General features: G+C 43.2%; 1 protein-coding gene across 6 annotated transcripts in view; it reads left to right on the top strand.

Annotated features, from left to right (window-relative positions):
- The window catches only part of HIVEP1 (HIVEP zinc finger 1), a 148337-nt gene that overhangs the window by 103830 nt on the left and 20369 nt on the right, over positions 1-24138 (top strand). For 5 of the 6 annotated variants that reach the window (XM_030314837.1, XM_030314841.1, XM_030314839.1 and 2 more), the window contains exons 4-7: positions 4995-10948; positions 14236-14369; positions 15089-15264; positions 19870-19971. In XM_030314837.1, coding sequence (XP_030170697.1) covers positions 4995-10948; positions 14236-14369; positions 15089-15264; positions 19870-19971 — 6366 coding nt within the window. The remainder of the gene's footprint in view (positions 1-4994; positions 10949-14235; positions 14370-15088; positions 15265-19869; positions 19972-24138) is intronic. The other variant, XM_030314843.1, reaches the window with a different exon arrangement.

The raw sequence follows: 24138 nt of genomic DNA, 5'->3' as shown, positions 1-24138 counted from the left end.
AGAGAAGGTGGGAGCTTTAGCCCCTGTTTCTCTAACTGCGACCCTCTCCCCCGTCAAGTGGCCTTTGTGATCTTTCCGAGCTGTTCCGGCCGCCTCCCCAGTGGAGGAATGGCTTTCTGACGAAGCCCTGCAGATCGAAGCTTCCGACAGGGTCACGCTGCCTGCTGCGGTCCCTCCCCTCAGTGTGACTGGTACTTGTTAAATGAATTGCTCTTTGGGGTTCCGACCCGTTGATGCCTCAGAGCCTCTGCCTGGCTGCCGGCCCTTTCCAGGAGCACGCCCCCCCCCCCCCCCCCCCCCCCCCCCAGAATGCAGGGTTCAGCAATTGGTTGACTCCCGTTTTGGGGCCTGTCCCACCCTTGCCCACTCTGACTGCACATCAGCACTGCGTAAGGAAAGCGGGTGGTATCTCATCGTTCACACAAACAGGGCACGCGCCCCAAGTGTTTCCAACCCCAGTGTCAGTAAAACCCCAGCAGCCCTGGAACCCTGTGGTAGAAATACAAAGTGGCGCCCGTACGGCGAGCGGAAGGTAGGCCCGCGCGCTGGCCAGTGGGGAGTGGGCGTATCGGAAAGCCACCGTCCTTTACGCTGCCTTCTGCCACTTACCCTGTGGTCTCTCAGATCCTCTAGTTAGTTTTCCATTCAGTACGCCGTAATACCAGATCGCCTTTAAAGTGAGCACAGGCCCTGATGGGAACAGCAGCCCCTCCCAGCCCTCATCCCCACCGTATTTCTGCCTTGAGGCATTCTGGTCTGTGCATCCTCTTAACTCTGGCCTCTGGCAACTGTATACCCGACATGGTAGATGCAGCCACAGCGTGTGAGGATCGTGCCCTTTCCTGTAATAAGAGGGCAGGTGAAAGCAACTTCCGTGACTCTCTGGTGGATACACTGGAGATTGATCGGGATTAAAGAGTATGCCGGGTGCTTCGTTCTCCAGGGCCCCAGGGTCGGCCACGTCCTCCTACTCCAGGCCTTGGTTCCCAGAAGGAGGCTTCTGTCTATGATTCGTAGCCCGAATCACTCTGTGCACACCTTAGCCATCCACTCTGTGCACGCCTGCCCCGATCTTGAGAACCAAGGTAATGGTCAGCAGTGAGGCACACAACTTGTTTCAGTCCCAGCTCTGGGATGATAGTGTGGTGCTCATCTCAGATGTGCCCGGTCCCCTCCCTGTGTTTGCATTCTCTCCGATCCCGTCCGCTGCCCTCTCCATTCACAACCACAATGACCACAAAGTCCTTGGATTTAGAGACTGATCCAACATGCAAAGTCATCCCCATCCAGCCACCCATGATGGAATGGGCTTTATCCCTTGAGCAAGGAGTGTGAACTCTGTTAAGGGAGACATGACAAAATCTTAGAGGTGTGACTGCAGCTCAGAACAAAAGCGATTAGGACCGTATTCTCCAGTGAACGCCATCCCCTTCCCCTCCCCCATGATCTCAGGCAGTCTTAGAAAAGCACACAGAACATGAAAAGACAGACTAAACGCTCAGCCTTGAAATATTCCCTCAGAAACAGAAGTGTGTTCTAAGCATTGAACTTAATAAGGTTATAATTTTTTTTAATGTTTATTTATTTATTTTGAGAGAGAGGGGAGAGCGTGACGGGGGGAGGGACAGAGAGGGAGAGAGAGACTCCCAGGCAGGCTCTGCACTGGTAGAGCACAGCCCGATGCTGGGCTCCAGCCCACGCACTGTGAGATCATGACCTGAGCCGAAATCAAGACTCAGACGCTTAACCAACGGAGCCACCCAGGTGCCCCAAGATCATAAACTTAAGCGACAACTCAAACATGATATGAGACAATAAAATGAGATGAAACGGGAAATATGGAGCTAAGGGAACAAGATGAGAACGAAACAATCTTCGTCCAAAACAAAGACATTTGAAACAGTAAGGAATTTAATAGCCTGAAAATTGAGTGACTGACATAGGGAAAAGCGTTAGATAGTTCTAGAGAAAGCGAAAGGCAAGAAAACCCCAAAAAGGTGGAAGCAATTTAAATCCTTGTAAAGATGGTGCAGCATAAAGATAATTAGTGTCCATAAAGGAGCCCATCCCAAAGAAAACATTGGCCAGAAGATAGATCTACTTGAAGATGCAAAAAAAAAAGAAAAATTTTCTGGAAGAAACAAAACGCGTCTCCTCATGGAGAGGGACACTGTGTTCTAGGGGGAAAGGCTTAAAGTTTGTGTAGTAACAAACTCTGAGCTGACTCGCAGTTAACAGATTTCAGAAGTAAAAGAATTTTGCAGACAGACAAACAGAAAAAAGGCAAGTCATGCCAAGGAGGGGAGGCCATCAGCCAGGCTGGCTCCAGGCTCCTGCCACAAAGCAAAAGAGATTGCAACATTTTGAAAGAAAGAATTGATGCATTAGCACCAAGTAAGTGTTAAAATTCAGAGAGACCAAGAGTCAACAACTATGCAAATAGAATGTAAATGTTAGACACTGACAAAAGGGAGCTGAATCATCTAAAATTGAAGCCTGCAGTTCAGAATATCTATTTAAAATACGGTTGTCCAAATTCTTAACTTCAGAAGAATTTTTAGGAAAGTGGTGTCTCCATAAAGAAATACAGATTTAAGGGCGGTTTTTCCTTTATTTTCACTCAGCTTCATTTTAAGTACAAAGTTAAATTTTACCCTTTCTGTTTAAAACATACATAGGATGGCTTATAGAATCCCTTTAAAACTTAATGTGGTATTTCCGGGTGTTTCTGCTCGTGGGTTGAATTTTTGCTTTTTTTTTTTTTTTTTTTTTTTTGAAGTGTAAGACATTATTTAATTTCTTTCTTTTTTTTTTTTTTTTTTTTTACAAATAACTCTATCTAAACATAAAAGCTTATTCCAAAAACCACGTAAAACATAACAAAATAAGCCTATCTACCCAACGAAGCCACTGGTTCTGTAGGTTCTGGAAGGGGCTTGGCATGGGTGTGTGTGTGTGTGTGTGTGTGTGTGTGTGTGTGTACACATACATACAGTCTTTTTTAACGTTTATTTTTGAAAGAGACGGAGAGCAGAGGAGGGGTAGAGAGAATCCCAAGCAGGGATTCTGACATGGGGATCCACCCCAGAACCATGAGATCATGACCTGAGCTGAAATGGAATCAGAGGCTTAACCGACTAAGCCACCCAGGCGCCCCGCTCTGTGTCTTCATATGTATTTTGACAGCCTGGTGGCTTTCACCTTTCCTACAACCCACTCCAAGCCTTTTGAAAGTCACTGGGGAAACTACTCATCCTAGATGATGATTCGCGTTTTTCATGGTGTCCATTAGCCCGGTAGGCACAACATATGACATTCAGTTTATTGCATTTATCTTGAAAAGGGAAAAACAGTGGGAAGCATTCTGTAAATGAGTAGATCGAAACATAAAAAAGATTTGCTCAACATCATTTCATATCAACAAACCTGATACTTGTTTTTCTGTTTTTCTTAGCTCAAGCATTTTAGTCATGAGGGACCCTCCCCTTTTTTAAATTTTTGCTCTTCTGATTATGGTGGATAAACGTATCATTAGCGTGTTAGTCCTGTGTTTTTTCATTAACTTAATCTATCACAGCACATAAACCGATCATCACAAGAGGACTAGGGTATTTTTTTTTATTTTATGTAAATTTTTTATCTCCAGTGGTTATTATGGCATAGGCATTTGGTCTGATACGAATTTCAAATACGTCCGTTGCAACGGCTATTTGAAAATAACCAGGAATTTGAGTATTTGACTTTTCTACAAATAAATAAGAGGAGCTTGAATGAGTTTTTGTCTCTGTGCCCAAGAATCCAACAAATGGAAACAAATGAAATTATGACAGGTATTTACTGCTCACAAACGTCGTAGTTGACAGAGGTTGTGGGGGGCTGAGGCCAGTTAAACACGGATTTCCTTCCAACACAGCCAGAAATGAAGGTAGCTTCCTGTCTTGTCTCCCACAGTTAGCTGTACCTACCTGTCCACCTGCCTTCCATCTACCTGTCATTAATGACAAAGAAACCTAGCCATTGGATGTTTTGTTCCGTTAAAATGGGGATTTTTTTTTTTTTAAACTAAGGGCCATTACAACATTATGACTTTTTAAATTGTGTTGGTGGAGAACCACAAATAAGGGAGATGTTTTTACTTTCATAGTTTTTGTTCACTGATACAATTACTGCAATAGTAGTTCTTTATGATTCTACCAACCTTAGTATCTCATAAGCATCTGAGATATGTTTGCTCCAAAAATTATCATATACTAGCTTTTTTTTTTTCCTCACAAAAATGGCACTATTGCCTATTTTGGAATCCTCTTACTTTAAAACTTGCTGAGAAGTTTTCTCGAGAAGGTACTAAATGTGGGGCGCCTGGGTGGCTCAGTCTGTTGAGCATCCAACTCTTGATTTCAGCTCAGATCATGATCCCAGCGTTGTAGAATCGAGCCCTGCATTGGGCTCCGTGCTAAGCGTGGAGCCTGCTTGGGATTCTCTCCCTCTCCCTCCGCCCCTCCCTTGCTCACTCTGCCTCTCCGTCTAATAAAAAATAAATAAAAATAAAAGATACTAAATTGCGACAAGACCGTCAAATACCCCGCATTAAAAGGTTGAGTTTTCTTCTTTGTGCAGCAGGTGTCTCAGACTGTTGGATAGACTGAGTCCTCAGCTGTCACTGGGAAGAGGGAGAATAACGTAGTTTTGAAAGGTCAGGTTCTAGCACGCTGGTGAGCTGGGGGTCCAGGGAGGAACAAAGCATTCCGGAAATGGACACTAAGGTCTCTGCACGAGTGTTCCAATAGCTTTTGATTGCCATCGTTCTTACAAATGCCAAGATATCAAAATACAGTTTTATCCACAGTGGGCTTTCCTTAAACTACCTTCTTTAGTTGTCATAACGCCCTCGTGATTGTAATCCTCATTTAAAAATATATATATACGCGTGGTTGGCATGTCTATCGTCTTACCAATTGACTTTTTAACTTTTTCTTTTTTTTTTTTTTTAACAGAAATCTTAGAGGCTGGTATTAAAGCAACTTCAGAATCACTTAAAGGTGTGAAACGAAAAAAGATCGTAGCTGAGAACCACCTGAAAAAAATACCAAAATCCCCCCTGAGGAGTCCCCTTCAGGCAAAACATAAACAAAATACAGACGAGCCTGCTTTTGCTGTTCTTCAGAGCGCGCCGGAGTCTCACAAGAAGCAGAATCCTAGCCCCGTGAAAAATGGGAAGCAGTTTGCCAAACACAATGGAGAAACACCTGGGGTAGTCGCTGAGGCCTCCAAATCCGAAGATTCTGTGTCCCCAAAGAAGCCCGTGTTTCTGCAGCACCCATCTGAACTGCGCCGATGGGGATCGGCAGGCTCTGACCCCAGCAGGTCGGGCTTCCCGGATGCAAAATGTGACTCTCGATCTTTGTCGAGTAAAACCAGGACTGACCGCAGTGAATGTATCTCCTCCACTCGTAGTCCCACTTCCTCTTACACAAACACCGCATTTGATGTCTTACTGAAGGCAATGGAGCCAGAGCTGAGCACCTTGTCGCAAAAGGGCTCATCTTGTGCAGTTAAGGTAGAAAAACTGAGACCAAATAAAACTGTACAACCCCCTTCTCAGTTAAACAGCAGCTCACCGGACGCCCCAACTCAGACTTCCCAAGAATCTGTTCCTGAATCGCAGCCTTCTCCTTGTCCCTCGTACACAGTGCACGTGTCTGCAACTCAGAAGAGTGAGCCAGCCACAGTTCAGTCAGTGTCTCACCCGTGTAACCAACACGAGCACTTCGTTTCTCAGCCTCACCAACAAAATCAGCCGCTTCCAGCGCGTTCAGGTTTCCCAAGGTCCCTGGTGAATCTGCAAGATCAAGAGAATGCCAAACTTGAACAGGTTTTTCACGTGGCAGCGACGTCATCTGTGGGTCTGACTCCGCCTTCCAGTAGAACTCAGGTTACTCCTCAAAACCAGCAAATGGATTCTGCTTCACCGATGTCCGTGAGTCCAGCCCATTCGACACCGTCAGCCCCCACGCCAATTTATAATTCAGCTCCTGTCGCCTCTGTCGTTAACCACAGCGTGGAGCAAATGTGCAATCTTCTTCTGAAAGATCAGAAGCCAAAAAAACAAGGAAAATACATTTGTGAGTATTGCAATAGAGCTTGTGCAAAGCCTAGCGTGCTTTTGAAGCACATCCGCTCCCATACTGGAGAGCGACCCTATCCCTGTGTGACCTGTGGATTTTCATTTAAGACTAAAAGCAATCTGTACAAGCACAAAAAATCCCATGCACATACTATCAAACTGGGTCTTGTCTTGCAACCAGATGCTGGTGGTTTGTTCTTGTCACAGGAGTCCCCCAAAGCACTTAGCATCCAATCGGACGTAGAAGACAGTGGGGAGAGCGATGAGGAGGGGGCTGCTGAGGAAAGACAGAACGACCCAGTCTCCATGGACCCGCAGCCTGTGCAGATAATGAAAATGATGTCCCATTCTGAAGCGTTACCAAAATCAAGTTCCATTCCAAGCAATCCAGACCATGTGGTAGGTGACTTTCCACTACAGGACAAATCTTCAGAATCACAGGCTGTGCCAGAGTTACCAAAAGTCGTGGTCCACCCTGTCGGTGTGTCCCCTTTAAGAGTCGACAGCCCAAAGCTCCCGGATTCCAAACCTGAACTGTCTAGTGCACAGACACCGAAGGACCTTCAGGGAACTAATGTCCTGTCCCACTCAGCCTGGACATCCTCCCTCGAGACTGACGAGAAGTCCCGTCAGAAAGGGGACGGGAGTCAGCCAGAAGGGAAACAGGAACCTCACGTGGGGACAGGACATGCCCAGCTGCAAAGGCAGCAGGCTACTGATTGCTCCCAAGAGCAGCAAGGAAAACTTCTGAGTCCTCGGAGTTTAGGAAGTACGGATTCTGGGTACTTTTCACGTTCGGAAAGTGCCGACCAGACCGCAAGTCCGCCGACTCCCTTTGCCAAAACGTTGCCCACCACGGACCAAGACTTAAGTAAGAATAATGGGCCCTCTGCACCTCGGATCAGTACACCAGCACCTTCTGCTCTGTCAACAAGTGAAAAAGCATTGCTTCTACCGGGTCAGATGCGCCCACCCTTGGCGACAAAAACACTTGAGGAGCGGATATCAAAGCTGATCTCAGACAACGAAGCCTTGGTTGACGATAAGCAGCTGGATAGCGTAAAGCCACGGAGAACCTCTCTCTCGAGGCGAGGAAGTATCGACTCTCCCAAGTCATACATATTTAAAGATTCTTTCCAGTTCGATTTGAAACCAATGGGACGGAGAACAAGCTCCAGCTCGGATATACCAAAGTCCCCTTTCACCCCTACCGAGAAATCGAAGCAAGTCTTCCTTCTGTCTGTACCTTCCCTTGACTGCTTGCCCATTACGAGAAGTAACTCCATGCCTACCACAGGTTATTCAGCAGTACCTGCGAGCGTCATCCCGCCCCCTCACCCCCTGAGAGGAAGTCAGTCATTTGATGACAAAATCGGCGCTTTCTACGATGACGTCTTTGTGTCAGGCCCTAACACTGCCGTGCCCCAGAGTGCACATCCACGGACCCTTGTCAGACAGTCAGCAGTAGAAGACTCTTCAGCAAATGAAAACCACCTTCTCGGTGCTGGACAGTCCCTGGACGAGAGCTATCCAGGATGCGGTGCGGCCAGTGACACTGGGCCGGCCAGGGGCAAGTCCTTGGCCCCAGGCTCACATTTGGAGAAAAAGAAGTCCCATCAAGGGCGAGGGACAATGTTTGAGTGTGAAACCTGCAGAAACAGGTATAGAAAACTGGAGAATTTTGAAAACCATAAGAAATTTTACTGTTCAGAGTTACATGGACCAAAAACAAAGGTGGCCGTGAGGGAACCTGAACACAGCCCTGTGCCTGCTGGTAGTACACAGCCTCAGATTCTGCACTACCGAGTCGCGGGCCCTGCAGGGGTGTGGGAGCAGACACCTCAGATCAGAAAACGGAGGAAGATGAAGAGTGTTGGAGATGACGATGAACTTCAGCAAAATGAAAGGGGGGCGTCCCCGAAAAGCTCCGAAGGCCTCCAGTTCCAGAATTCTCTGGGCCCTGCTTCCACTTTGTCTAAGCATAACGTTGCAATAACAAGTGAACAGCACAGAAAGATACAGCTGCAGGCCTCCCAAATCCAGCTGGCGGCCAGAGGTCCCGACCAGACCATGGATCCCAAGCTGTCTACCATCATGGAGCAACACATAAGTTCAGCTGCCCAGGACAAGACGGAGCCGAAGAGGCACGGAACTGGAATCTCCGTCATTCAGCACACAAACTCGCTGAGCAGACCCAATTCATTCGACAAGCTTGAGTCTTTTGAAAGAGGTTCCCCAGTCTCCTTCCAGGAGCTGAACAGGACAGTGAAGCCCGGGTCTCTGAAAGTGATGGGAATTTCCCCAGAAGAAGGGCGCCCTCCCCAGAACACGTCTCACCCTCACCAGCCTGCGCTGTCATCAGATGCTCTGAGAGCAGAACTTCAGGACGGTCCCAGGAAGAGTCCAAGTGAACGACATGTGTTGGGACAGCCCTCCCGACTCGTTCGGCAGCACAACATCCAAGTCCCAGAAATTCTGGTCACCGAAGAGCCAGATCGGGACCTCGAAGCCCAAGGCTATGATCAGGAAAAGTCAGAGAAGTTCAGTTGGCCTCAGCGTAGCGAAACCTTGTCAAAGTTGCCAACCGAGAAGCTGCCACCCAAAAAGAAGAGGCTCCGTCTTGCCGAGATGGAGCACTCGTCCACAGAATCGAGTTTCGACTCCACTCTGTCCAGGAGCCTAAGTAGGGAGAGTAGTTTATCTCACACTTCGAGTTTCTCAGCTTCATTGGACGTTGAGGAGGTTTCTAAAACGGAGGCTTCCCCCAAAATGGATTTTCTAAACAGAGCAGAGTTTCTCATGATTCCAGCTGGCTCGAATACACTGAACGTTCCTGGAACTCACCGAGAAATGAGGCGCACCGCTTCAGAACACATTAGCTGCGTGCAAACGTCGATGGAGGTCTCCGATTTCAGAAGTAAATCGTTTGACTGTGGAAGCATAACTCCACCCCAGACAACACCACCTGTTGAATCGCAGCCCCTGACGTCCCCTTCGGGCATGGGGGTCACCGGGCACGTGCCTCTCTTAGAAAGAAGGAGGGGCCCGCTGATGCGGCAGATATCTTTAAACCTAGCCCCAGATAGTCGTGTGTCTCCCGGGAACCCACCATCTTTCCAAACAATCGCTCTCGCGAGCGTGAACACAGCACCGTTTCCGGGCCCTCAGCTCACGAATGCGTCTTTAGCCGAGTTTCCTGCAAACGCTCTGCACTCCCAGACTCAAGTTAAGGATCAGCGAACAGAAACCTCCAGTTCCAGCTCTACTAACATCTTCCCCGTTCAACAGCTTTTCGGTATCAACGTGTTAAGTCCAGTCCACACCCCCCATAGCCACCCAAACACACAGACGTCTCTGCAAGTGTCTATGCAGAGTGTTCAGCCGGATGCAAATCCCAGTTTATGTGTAGCTTCTAAAAGTAAAGGTTGCTTTGCTCCCAAGTACCAACTTCATTGTCAGGTTTTCACTTCAAGCCAGTCTTGCGCTTCCAATCCTGTGCTTTCTTTGCCAAAGCAAGTTCTCTCGGATCCAGTTGGGGCTGCTGACCATCGCGGGACTTCGTTAGCATTACCAACCAAATTGATAGATGCCATGTCCGGTTCATGTGTTCCACCACCACTGAAGCTAGGTGGGCAGGCGCAGAACGTGCCGACGTCGTTTGCATTGCCCGTGCATCTGCAGAGTAACGTTCCAGCGTACTGTTTTGCCACAGTCACTCCTCTGCCACAAATCCTGGTAACCCAAGACCTGTCCAACCAGCCAATTTGCCAGGCTAGTTGTAGCATGGTGCCAATCAGTGAGGAACAAAATTCCGTGCCAAAATTGCAGACGGATCACCAGAATGCTTTGTCAAACCCAGAGGCAGAACCTGTCTGTGAAAATGTTTTTTCAGAGATGGGTCAGACTCTCCCTCCATCAGAACCTTTGCCCGTAACCCAGAAAACGTCTGTTGGTAGGCTTTCCCCCCAGCAAGAATCTTCAGCTTCAAGTAAAAGGATGCTTTCCCCAGCAAACAGTTTAGACATTGCCATGGAAAAGCACCAGAAGCGTGCTAAAGATGAGAATGGGGCTATTTGTACAACAGAGATCAGACCCTTTGAACCAGGGAGTTCAAGACCTAGTGAAGTTAATAAACAGAAGAAACCTATTTTAGTGAGGCAGGTTTGTACTACGGAGCCTCTTGATGGTGTGCTGTCGGAACAGGATGTTTTTTCTCAACCTGAAATTAGTAGTGAGGCTGTTAGTTTGACAGATGTCCTACCAGCTGATGATTTGTCATCCGAACACTCTAAGTCTGTAGTTACAGAACCTATAATCGAACTACAGGAGTTTGAAAACATCAAGTCCTCCACGTCGCTCACTCTTACAGTGAGAAATTCACCTGTCCCTGCAGAAGACATTCACCTTTCTCCTTTGGAACGTGTAGACGGTAACCAAGAAAGGAAGTCTCCAGGGGTTAAAACTCAACGTGACAAAGAGAGCATCCAAGACCAAAGTCAAGCCACACTTTTAGTGTCTGATGCGGGAGGTGCACAGCAGTTGCCTTTCCCCAGCCTGAAGACCTCAACCAACTTTACATGGTGTTACCTATTAAAGCAGAAGGCATTGCATTTGCCTCAGAATGACCAGAAAACTTCAGCCTATACTGATTGGACAGTTAGTGCCAGTAATCCAAACCCACTTGGTTTGCCTACAAAAGTTGCCCTTTCTCTCCTTAATTCAAAACAGAAGACTGGAAAATCACTATATTGTCAAGCAATAACTACCCATTCCAAATCAGATTTATTGGTCTATTCAAGCAAGTGGAAAAGCAACTTAAGCAAGGTACTTGACATATCATTTATCTTCACAAATAGTTTGTGCGATGTCTTGATGCCTTTAAATGTTTTAATTGGAAAGTGTATCTTAATTTTGAATGACAAATTGTGCTGTGTAAGTATAAAGTCACCCAGACGAAAGGATGAGAAGTTTACCCCGCGAGTTAGACTGATAAGGGTTACATGGAATCCTTCGGTGATTCTGTCTTGAGATATTTTGGAAATAACTTGCCCTGAGCTGAATGTTTAAGTCCTTACGTAATGGTACATACAGATCATCACGGTTTAACTTTCATCTTTCTCTTGTATTAAGTGAAAAGAGATTATGTTTGTGTTTTGTCCCTGCTGTTGCGGGGGAATAGAGGTGTGAGTAATCAAAGACTGTTACATTTCATTTCGAAATATAAGCAGAGAGCCATTCATACTTATCTTTTTACACCTGACTAGCCTCCCCTGGCCATGCTAGTCCCAACTCCCACCCAGTGTTAGAATCATCTTAGTGCTAGAGAGAAGACTCACAGAATAGCTGACTCATACACTTGATATAATTAAGTTGATTTGGTCAAGATGTCTAGAATAGGGTCATAAAACTGTAATTTGGAGTTATTTGTGTAATCAGTTTTACTAGAGTTGTTGGCTTAACAACAACCATTTTATGTTGGCATAAAATGGGAAAAATCATTTAAGTGAGAATAAATAAATAGGTAAGGGGATCATGGTGGACTCCTGACATTAAGAATTATAGATTAAGTCCGTGACCTCTACAGGTTCATGAGCATACAATATAGGTTCATAGACATATGATATGTGTGTCTATATATATACACATATATATATATATGTATATACATACACATATATATAGACACACACATACATATATGTACATATACATATACACATATATATACATATATATATATATATATATATGTATATATATATAGACGCATGCACACACACACACACACACACACACACACACATATATACTTACCAAGAAGGAAGTCTCTAAATTTGCCGGTAGGTTAAAGAGGTATGGATACAGGGACGAATTTCCCAAAGTGGTGATATTTTAGCTGAGTCTTAAAAAAAAATGTAGGGATTTTTGTTTCAGGTAAAAAGAATGAGAAATTTTAATAGTCTGCTGACATGACATGGACATGATAAAGAACTTAGTTCATTTTAAAGAATCCTGAGGAGTCTGCCATGGGTGGCTAGAAGGTGTAAGTTTGACACACTGACATGCTTCCAAGTTGGAAATATAGATAAAAACCAAAAAAATATGCACACTGGTGGAGAGCCATTGATACGTTTTCAACAAAGGAGGGTGCAGGCAACCATTCAGAATGTAATTTTTAAATGACCTGGCTTTACTCTAGACCTACTAAAATCAGAATCTTGGAAGATGAGACCTGATCATGAGAATTTAGACAGAGCTTCTGGAATATTCCCAAAGTGCCTCTGGAAAAGTGGTTCCCCTTCATCATCAAGTGCCTTGGTAGAAATGCCTCTGGAAATGTGTACTTAGATTTGGAGCTAGGCGAGGACTCCTGGTGGAAGGTGTCGGGATTCCTTGGTGCATGGGGGTAGTTAATGAGCTTGCTCAGAGCGGGAGGAAGGACAGATCTCAGAATGGATTTGGGATTCACCACTACTTAAAGGGTTGAATGGATGAAGAAAGTCCATACGGGAAACTGAGAGGTTGTTCATCAAGGAAAGAGGAGGACCAGGAGAAAGCGGTATCACATAGATCAAGGAGGAAATTTCATGGAAAGATACTCAGACAGAGAGGTCAAATAAAGGTCACATAAAGATGGAGACTAACGTGGTTCCTGGACCAAGCGGTCCCAATATCGCTGGAGTGTTGGGGACATGGGCAGGTGGCTGTGGAGGCCTGGGTACTGGGTTGACTCACAACCCAGATGTTAAGGTACTTATAATGGAGAATGGAAAAGAAAGGTGCTGAAATGGAAGGGTCTCTAAGAGAAGCAAGGTGTCAACAACATAAACTGCACAGGTGGCCAAGCACATAAAGACTAAGGAAGGGATAAGGATTTGGGCATTTGGCTCGTTGGTAATTGGTGAACAGAAGCCAGATTCGATGGTAGGAAAGTGAGGCAAAGAGAAATGGGAATTTGGTATTGAAAAGAAGGTAAAAAGCAGGATTAGCGTTAACGGTATAAAGTCAAGGAGTAGTGTGCGTATGCATTCCAGATTGTGGGGACACCTGGTGTGTTTGCTAGGACAAGAGGAGACCGATGCCTTCCTGTCTGCTGGGGTCAGTGTCATTACCTCCTCGCACTGCCTTCCTGAGCTCCCCAGGGTGCACCTTCTGAGGCTGCGCGGGCCCTCTGACCATGGCACACACTCTCTCATTTGCTAGAATCAGGTCATCTCAGTGCAGAGCCATCTGCTTGGGGATGTGGTTTTTAAGGATTTGTGACAAAGAGGCCCCTTGATCAGAAAAGTTGTGCCTCACTTTGGATTTGGCCAGAGAACTGGAGTTTGAGCCTTTGCTGTTAAGCTTGACCTTGGACAAGTGACTTCACCCTGAGAGTGTTCTTCCACACTGGATCCTGTGCTGCTGGCACCGCAGGATATGTGAGAATGGTAGGGGCTGAAGAGGGGGACGCTTGTGAAATCCTCAGGTGGTGTCACGGTAGTGTTCCCAGAGGAGAAGCACCCAACGCTCGCCATGTTGATGTGTGTTACCGTTTTCCAGACAATTTAATTATTATCAGTCCACAGCCTGCCTTGTGACCTGCCTGTATGTCACAGTTATCGGTATTCAGGAACTTTTGAGAAGATACAGCAGGGAAACGTAATTATGGTTTAAAATGATAGGAGAAGGCGAGAATGTTGGCAAACGGACTTTTGCTTGAACAGAAATGCACAGTTACAGTCCACCGACGTCGCAGGGAATTGGTCACGTTCTTCGGAGTATGAGACATTATTATACCAAACGGGGTAACTGGCGCTTTCCCATCTTGGAAGAATAAAGCTCGTTTCAGAAATACAGTGTAGTGTGAGTGATTGGTCAGGAGACTGTGGTGGGATCTTAAAACAACATAGGATTTATCAGTTCGCAGTGGTGCAGACAGATAGGTTAAAGATAGGGGAGGGGAGAGAGCAAATGACCTTTAAACATGTTATTTCCTTGAAATGCATTCCATTAAGTTAACTACGCGTACGGTACTCTGCCATGTTTTAATTTCCAAGTGAAACGTTAGCATGTTTGTGTTTTCAGTTTTATTAAATTAGTTTCTCTTTTTTTTTTTTTTTTCCTTTCAGAGAGCATTAGGTAATCAAAAGTCCACAGTAGTTGAATTCAGCAATAAAGATGCCTCTGAAATTAACAGTGAGCAAGATAAAGAAAATTCCTTAATCAAAAGTGAACCAAGAAGAATTAAAATATTTGATGGAGGGCAAGTACAAATTTTACTTTCTAAATGTACATTTAAACTTACTTTTTAAATGTACATTTGCTTTCATGTGAATGAAGACTTAACCAGTGCCAATTTTATATAAATGTTACAAGGTTTCTCAGCTTATTAACAGAATCTTCATGGCAAAATATATGTTAGATGTCATGTTAAATAAATCCATTTTGATCAAGAAAATATTTAGGAAACATCATAGGTCCTAGGAGGCAGCTAAGAACTATTTTCAGAGTAAACTTTGGGTTTCACGTTGATTTACAATAAGGAGCTCCGTGGGAAATCTGCTCGAAGAGAGACAAATTCACTGCTTATTGGATGTCGCTGTGTTTTCGGTTATGAGAAAAACACATTGTAAAAGCTGATTGTAGCTCTAGTGAAGCCAAGAGAAATTTCAGTACTTTTAGAGTTGCTGTAATTGAATTTAATATTAAATAAAGAAAACTTTGGAGCCAGTGGCTGAAAAAGAGGGAGTTCTGTTCTAAAATTAAACCTGGTATCCAGTAAGGTGGTTTGATCAGAATTAGCTATTTGCATATTAAATGTTGATGCGAAAAGCTGGAATATTGTTACTTACATGTGCATAAAATTTGTATTGATTGAGTGTAAAAATTGTGACTTCTTGTATTTTGTAAGCTGAATTCTAATCATCGATATTTTCTCAAAGACCTAGTATCCAATCTCCCTATTTTTTTTCTTTAAATTAGATATAAATCAAATGAAGAGTATGTATATGTCCGAGGCAGGGGAAGAGGAAAGTACATTTGTGAAGAATGTGGAATACGTTGTAAGAAACCTAGTATGTTAAAGAAACACATACGGACCCATACAGATGTCCGCCCCTACCACTGCACTTACTGTAACTTCTCCTTTAAGACGAAAGGTATGAAATGGCATTGTTCGGTGGTCCTTTTGATATGCATTGAGTTAGTAGAGCCAAGATCCACCTTGACACTCTGTGACCAAGGATGCAGTAGCTTGAATAGACTGATAGAAATAACATCTTGTCAACACGGTAGCCTTGTCTCTTTATATGTCTCTAGACCTCTCAGGGAAAGGAAGAAAAAGGTTTTCTTTTAATTATATACTTTCACAATATAGATAATAAATATAACATTTTAAAAGGAGCAACTACCCTTTTTTATTTCCCTCCCCAGATTAGAGTTGCATAACATGATGACTAATACATTTCAAAAATACTTTGGAGCTGAAGAAGAAAAAGAAATTTTCATGATGATAAGGAAACTCCTTTCTGTGCTACAGGATTGAAGTGAAAGTTTAAATAATAACTGTAGTAAACTTACAATGACTGCGTTCATGTCTTATTATCTAATTTTAGGCATGAAAGGCCATTTTTTTTCCATGATGCTTTTTGTTTTTTACCCAAATTCTATTGAATTTCAGCTTCAGAAAACTTCTGTTGTCCTATTTAATGTGCATAGAACTCAGAACTAGTCATTAAAATTATATTTAGTACTCTTTCTGTATGCTTTATATGTTTTTATTTAAATTGCAAGTCTTTATTATAGTTAAGGTAATTTTACCCTCTCCAGATTCCCTGCTACATATAACGAGAACACTACTTAAAAAATAATGCCCACTTTCTCCATTAGGCTCCTTGCTCACAAATCGTTACATAAAAATTTGTTACTTGAGACTTCAATTTCCTACCTACCTTTTAAAAATAAGAACCTCTCTAAAAGAAAACAATGTCATCCTAAAATTCTCTGTCTGAAAGTGTGATATCTGTAAAAAATATTTAATTGACGATTTTTTTACAGAAACTTTATTTTTATTCCCTTTGAGTGAACATTCACTTTTTTCTGATTATATTGGCTGCCTTCAGGGTTTTTGTTTTAGAGATTGATCAACTCGTCAGCAAAATTCACTACGTTATTTGGCTAGAATTTTTTGGCGTTTAAGGAGAGTTATGATACATAGCAACTAAACATTCACATTAGCTCTCCTTAGATGCTGGGAGTATCCGAAGCAAGAATAATAGAAATAACAACAACAGAATTGTTCTTCAGCTAGCCTTGAATATTTCTGAGTAGCTTTGGGACATCATGAGTAGTTGAGAGGTTCACTGTCTGTAGTCCTCTGGTTGTGATGTGGATTCACCTTCTGGAAATGGAGGGTGGGTTTCCGGATGCTTTTCCTGGTCTTGTGTGCAGGCTTTGATAGGAGAAGGTACTATGATTTCTTAACCCAATTTATTGCCCTTTCACTGGTTTTGATCCTGTGATTACGCAACATCTGCGAATTTCCAGTACACAGCCAGGAGACCAGAAATGGGCCAATATAACTCATAAAAGATTACCAAGTACAGAATGATGTTGCTAAATAAAAGAGGATCAAGGTATAATGTGAAATGTGTATTTCTCAATAGAAAGAAGAGAAGAAATCAGGATACCTAAATGGTATTCATAAAATGAGGGCAAGAAAGGGAGGGAAACTTAGGTGTGGAAAACCAAATGAACCTTCTTGGCCAAGAAAAATACTCTGAATCACCAACTAAGTAATCTTAGTGAAATAACTCCAAACAGCGTCACGTAAAGGTTTAGATAAATGTTTCCCAAGAGGCGGACAGAGCATAATGACCCCTGGAGAGTGAGCGTTAGATCTTTGCAGTTTTCACATCTTCCAACTTCTCGGATATGCTGCCGATCTGAATTTACGTTAGATGTTTTGTTTTGTCAGAAAATCCATTGCAATTATGCGATAAATACGTATTTGAGGAAAGCGACCCTAGCTAAGGAGACCGGTGAAGAAAATATTAGAAATTCAGTATTTCCCTCTTCTCAGGGTGATAGTTCTTTATTTTACAGGTCAGCTTCCTCGTAGAAGTCTGCCTTTTGTGAATATCTGTAAAACAGATTCCATAGTATCTTTTAAATGCAGCTGAATACTAGTCGACTCGTTTTTAGGTTAGGCTGCAGATGTTGTCCTCCTTGATTTACTCTGTCGTCCTAGCCAGCGCAACTCTACTCCCCACTGGATGTGTCTGGATAGGAACAGAAAAACAGTGATGTAATGGCATGCCACATAAATATGGGTACCGAGAAAGAGCACGCTGCGGCCAGCTAAACAGTCTGCAGTGCTAGAAACTGATGCTTCTGATGCCTCGTGCCTATAAATCTCTACTTTGTCATTTGTCCCCTTAATTTATCTGATGAGTACGCTTCCAAAAGAATTGTAATTGATTTGTTTTCACTGTTCTGCTTTAAAGGTCAGTCAGCAGAAAAGACACAGTGAGCTTGCACCCCTGCAGGATTTACTACCATTTATACCACAGAAAGCTAGACTCTCTGTGTAGCTGTAGGAGCCCAGAAACAAAACCTCACATGCTTTCCAGACGATTTAGACTAATGTTTCTTAAGTCTGTTAAAAAATTTACTTATTATGTTGATGCACAGAGTTTATGGCATTGCTAAGGGATATATGCATCTATTTTGCATGTTAGAATGCAAATTGTCGTGTTTATTTTAACTTATTTAAGAAGTAGGTTAGTAGTAAGTAATAGCTCGAATTATGAGAAGATATGCTTATTAAAAGCTTATAGTCCCAAATTTATCTGGTTACAATTATCCATTAACGTCTCTAAGAAGCAAATAACCTTCCGTGACTGTTCATGTAGGGAACGAAAGCACTTTCGGTAAAGTAATTTGGTTTGTAATATTGTTATTGTATTAGGAAGTGCTTTGGCTTGTAAATGGAAATTTAAGCCGTATTGAGATGGCCAAAGCATCTTTTTTTACAACTTTTTAATATGAACATTTTGAAGCTTACGGGAAAGTAGAGATTTGTATCATGAACACCAGCCTACCAACCAGTCCACCTTTTACTAATTGTTAACATTTTGCCATATTTACCTCATGTGTCGTTTGTTTGTTTGTTTGTTTTAAGTGTATTTCAAGTAAATATCAGACATGGCCAAGCCATTTAAGCCGGGTGTCATCTCCGGAATTACAGAAGTCAGGGTTTGCTGGGTCTTAGATATCATCTAGTCCAGGTAACCCTGTCACCCTTGAGCCCTTTAAGCACTAAGCTCTGAGATGCTGCACGCTGTGAAGTGCAAGAAGTGGCTTGAACAGTGTGACCAGTTCCAAGTACTTAGGGAAGTTTTAGTGGTACTGAGGCTCTATAAATACAGCAGTTTCACAGGCCCTTCAGCTACTGCAAGCCCAAAGTTAAGACCGAGGATTCAGACATCTTTACCTCAAGGCTTATTCTCAAATACTAATTCGCCCCTGCTCACCAAGCTAAGTATCTGGATTTTGTTTTCTCAAAAGAGAGGACCTTCCCTTGTTGGCGATGTTTTGTGTGTGTGGCGTTCTGCACTCAAACTGCTTGGCATCCTTAGAATCTGAGCTCTTCCCATGCATTCGTGGTCACTTGGGACGGACGTTCCCAGTGGGTCCCAGTTAACCTGATAATACTTAGCTACATTAGCCACCAAAGGAAACACATCTTTAGAGATACTGTTATGAGACGTCTAGTCAATATGGTGAAGTGAAATTAACACAGGAAATTCTCTCCTGTTCCAAATAACAGAAATGCTGTTTATGATGTAACAAATGTAGTTTTTAATAGATAGTCAAGCTTGAAATTTAAAAAAGGCAAATTCCCAGGTAACAGAAATAAAAAAGAAACTCCATGCTAGTACAGTGAATAGACACTTAAAATAATAATAATAATAATAATAATAATAATAATAATAAATAAAATTTAAAATACAGGAATTCATGGGCACAGCAAAGCCAGGTATATGCCCACAGCTCAAGGATTTTCATGTTAATACTGGAATAGAGTCCGAGGCCTCTGAAATAAGCCTGGCCCTCCTGTCCAGTGACTTTGGACCATGTGGGAAAAACATTTCTGCTGAAGAGCAAAATCCCATACCTATGCCATGCAAAAATAAAGAAAGAAAGAACTGGTCTAGAATCAGAGGTCTGAAACCTTCAGCCCCGAGTAGAAGCAGTTGGAAAACTGACCCACAGAGATGTTTCTGCAACTCAGGGTATGTAAGGCTCCGTGGAAAACAGTCTTGCTAAAGATAAGCTTACGATAAAAACTAAAAGGTGTGCAGGGAAACAAAGTACCATGAGGGAGATCCGGCAGGCACAGTGGTGGAGAATTTGGACGCCAGGAACTACACATCTTAGTGCGATCCAAAAGGGACTTTAAATTGAGGATGTTTAAAATGTTTTGAAAAAATAAATAAGGACGACAGAATAGAGACCAAAGGCAAAAGTAGACATTATCCGAGTAGAAGAGGCAGAATTGAAAAGAGAAGTTGTTAGTAGTAGATAACAAGGTTATTACAACATACAGATACCAGTATTTTCTTTTGTCCAAATTTGAGTCTTGGAACTGTATAACCACAGTCTGTGCTTTCATTTGAAGTAGGAATGGAATTTGCCAGTGTTGACAAATGCAGCAGCAAAATACTACTGCGTAAGCTTAGTAAACATTCTTTTCCCTTAAGGAAATCTGACAAAACACATGAAGTCCAAGACACATAGCAAGAAATGTGTGGATTTAGGCGTCTCAGTAGGTTTAATAGATGAACAAGATACAGAAGAATCAGGTAAGGCTTTATTCCATATTTTTCATAAATGCTATTTACGATGTACTGTTTTTTTTTTTTTTTTGCGTCCATGTTCTTCTTTCCATTCCCACTGATACTGCTTAGTTCTTATTTTCGTTACTGTTTATTTACACTGTACAACAGACTCCTGCTCAGCTTCCCCATCATTAATTTGTCTTCCTTCCCGTCCATCCATTCCCACGGATGTTAAATTAATCTTCGTGAAGCCTGCGTCTGGTCGTACTACTCTGTTGCAAGTCTTCCATTGGTTTCCATTTGCCGACTGAATAAATGATGAGCTCGCATCCCCCGAATCCTTTATGATCTGGTGTCCGCCTGCCTTACCACCCTTCTTTCTCCTTTCTTTCTTTCACCTACCCTAATGCTTAAATTTCCTGCTTACGTGACATTGATCTGGCTCTCTGCCTGTACGGCCCTCCCTCAAAACCCCGCCCTCAATCCCCACGCAAAACGTGGCTCCCGGTGCGCATCGGACAAAATCGTAGTTTCCTTCAAGGTCTCCCTCAGATCCACCGCTGCCATGAAGCCTTCTCTGATTTTCCCTTCCCACACTGTGGGAAACCATTTTTCTCTTCTCTCAGCTCCTGTAGTATTTCCGAGTTTGCTCTCTGAAAGCATTGAATCTCTTTCTGCCTCATTTTTGGATTATTTACATGCCGACCTTTCCTCCTCACGGAGATTCTTAAGCAGATCATGAGCAGAACTGATGACGGAGTGATCCTAGCTGCACCCGCAGCCCTTAATGCAGGGCCTTGCATGTAGCAGCCGCTCTGGGAATGTTTGTGCAGTAAAACACTTGTGTGCTTCCCCAAAATGTTTGTCATTTTGAAAACGTTGGCTGGGGGTTTTCATAACGGTGTTAACAAATCTTAGTGTTTATCTCTGACCAATTTTGAGGGAAAATAAACCCATTCTTCTGTTCTAATTAGAAAGTAGAATTCTTCTTTCGTGAGACTTTTTACATAGGTCAAGAATTTATCAAAGAGATAAGTTTTCTTTAAAAAAGAAACTTTCTGTTTTTGAAAAGTGCCCTAAATTAGACATTTACCTGCTTGCCATGTCTTAGTTAACATGCATTAGTTTGATACGTAGAATATTTCCAAAGAGTAAATGGTGAGCACACCATGGTAAATACAGGTAAAAAGTCAAACGCTTTTAATTCCACCTAACAACCGGTAGCACACTAAATGAATGAGCCTGAACTTATTTCTAAATATGCAGAGGAAGTGACTCATGTCTTAAGTGGTACAGCTGATATGATTCAGTATTTTAAGCACATGGAGAGGATTGCCTTTAACTCCTTTTGGGGAATAAACTGATGCATTCTTGATAGAAGAAAAAAGATAATCGTAACAAATTTAGGACAATAAGGAGTTTTTTAAGTGTTTTAGACACCCTTGTTGCTTTGATGCATGTTAGGGGTGGCCAGATCAGGATTTAAAAGTGCATATCACATTAATGTACATGTCACTTTTCTTAGGAACTTATTTGTTAAAAGCCGATTGTTGAATTGCCAGAAATTGAGTTCTACGCCCGTGTCTTGAAACAAAGACACTGACACAGTTGATAGAATTAATTATAATTCACTTCTAATATAGACAGTTGGTTTGTTTTCTGCTGTTAGTAATCATGCAGTGAGTGACCTACCATCATGAAGGGAATAAATTTTTTTATTTGCTTTATTATCGATTTGCTTTGTTATTATTTGCTGTATTGCTATTCTACCGAGTCATTCAGAAGTAGAAAACTGGGAAGAATGAATAAGAGTTTCAGCAAGTTTATTATTACCCACTGACTAGGAAAGGTACGAGGCAGAAATGGGAAATACTACTGTCTGAAAAACACGGACACACAGGAAGTATTATCACAATATATGCTCATTTACAGGTTTTACTTCTTGAGGAAGATCTGTCTTATAAAAAGTAAGTGAAAGAGCCTCTACAGTTAAAGGAAGGGAGTGTTTATATTCTGAATTTGCATAGGACAATCAAGTGTGGTTTCCATGAATTATCATGTATTGTTTAGATTGGCTGACAGGCCGACTTACACATCTATTCATTCATTTTTCTATTCCGCAGCTTGTTCCAAAAGCACATGAAGCAGGGTTCAGGTTATAACTCAAACTTGATATTCTAATTGCATATTCAGAGAAGACCCTCTGCTAAAGCTAGGTATTTTACTTGTTTTTCTCTTGGCTACATTTTTTTAATTACTGTGATTATGGGTAGTATATTTTGTTTTTTCACCGTTTTTATTGAATAGTAGATTCAATATCGGCACATAGGTGGATTTTGCCAAGTGTCGTGCCATTCTGGAGACCTAACGGTTCCTAATGAATATGCCAACAAATCTCTTCTTCCTTCGCTTTATTATGGGCTTGGAATGTAGGTGTAAATGTAGTAAAAATTTGTTGTTTGAAACCAGTGGTCTTGTTTTCCTTTCACTCTATTGTGCTTTCAAAGAACAATATTTTGATTTTTTTCTAAATACAAAAAGATTACAAAGAGTTTTATTACCTGTATTCATGTATTCACGCCAGAGTTGATTATTATATTTTCTCTTATTTGCTTCAAGTCTTTTTCATAAATTCAGTGTGTTTTTGGAAAACAAAAACAGCGAAACAAGTCATTACACATCAGGTCACCTTTCCCGGTCACTCTCCCTCCCAGAGGCGGACGCCAACTGAGCTGAGGGGTTCTCTTTTCAGTTCGTGTGACATACATTTATTTCCACATCCGTGAATAGTATGTGGTTGGTTGGCTCGTGTTTTAAATTTGCATGAACGGTATCTATCACCTTGTATGTCGATGCCAAGAAAATGAATTTTGCTTGATAACTTTGAATGGGTTTCCGGAGCCATTTCTTTTTGTGCACAGCCTTAACCATACTTACGTTGCAGGAATTTACATTTCGGCCGATTAGATGCGTGATAGTCTGCCATCTTTGTTTGTGTTTTCTTCATTACTCTCCTAAGGTGGTTGTGTCTTATTATTCTTTGGAAAGAAGTTCCGCTCTATTAAATCAATGATAGTTAGCCAGGGGATCTTGCTTAACAGTTCCTCAGGTGTCTGTGCTTTTAGGGGAGAAAGCCCAGAAGCCTGCAGTGGGGTGCTGCCTGTCTGCAGGCTGTCCTGTTTTCTGATCGCACACAGCCCCAGAATGCACCAGCTGGCTCTTCTCTTTCCATTTCCTTGGCTGCCCCTCCTCACCTCCCTGGCCTCACCTCCCCACCCTGGGGCTGGGCTGGCTAATCTCTTTTCTGTCTATACCCACTCACCGGGTTAATCTCATTCCGTTTTCTGACCGTAAATACCATCTATCTGCTGCCGATTCCAGCACTCACTCCAAACTGGCACATCCATCTGGCTGCCGGCCACCCCCGCTCGCGAATCCGATGGGCATCTCAAGTCGGACGAGCCCCAGACTTCCGATTTCCCCCCCTTACCTCCAAGAAGCACGCCTCCCCTCTCGTCTTCTCCCATCCTTCCAGCTACTAAGCCAAAAGTCTTGAAGTCATCCTTGAGACCCTCCGTCTCCAATTTACCCCTAGAACCTTTGGCTTTTTTTTTTTTTTTCTTTTTTCAAAAGGTGTTCAGGATCCCATTACCTCTACCGCCCAACCCTGGTCACAGCTATCACCACCTCTATGAAATCGCTTGGAGGAGACCCTGACTGGTCTCTGTGTCCAACTCCAGCCTCCTACGGACTCTTTCAACACGGCTGCCAAAGTGTTTTGTTTTCATTACGTCATCATTTTGCTTAAAACCCGCTAAAGGTTTCCCGTCTCATTCAGAGCTCTGCTCTGCTGTGTGCTTCGGGGCTCTCCAGCCCACTCACCTTCCTCACACTGTCTCTCCCAAGCTCGACTCCCGCATCTTCTGCCCTGGCTCAGTCAGCTACACCCACACGCACCTTCCTGCTCTTCATTAGACAGCCCAGCAGGCCCCGTCTCGGGGCCTGCGCTCATTTCCTCTCTCCGGAGTGCCCTCCGCCAGATCCCGCAGGACTTCGCTCATCACCTCCTTCAGCGCTCTCTTCCAGTGCCGCCCTGTCAAGGAGGGCTTCCTGACCCCCCTGGGCCGAAAGCACCCTCGCTGTCTTCCTGCCAGCAATTCCTGCTCCTCTCTGTTCTGCTTTGTCTCTTAT

This window comes from Lynx canadensis, chromosome B2, assembly GCF_007474595.2.
Source record: "Lynx canadensis isolate LIC74 chromosome B2, mLynCan4.pri.v2, whole genome shotgun sequence".
Lineage (NCBI taxonomy): Eukaryota > Metazoa > Chordata > Mammalia > Carnivora > Felidae > Lynx > Lynx canadensis.
Note: the sequence above shows the minus strand (reverse complement) of the source record. Positions and strands in the feature narration are given on the sequence as shown.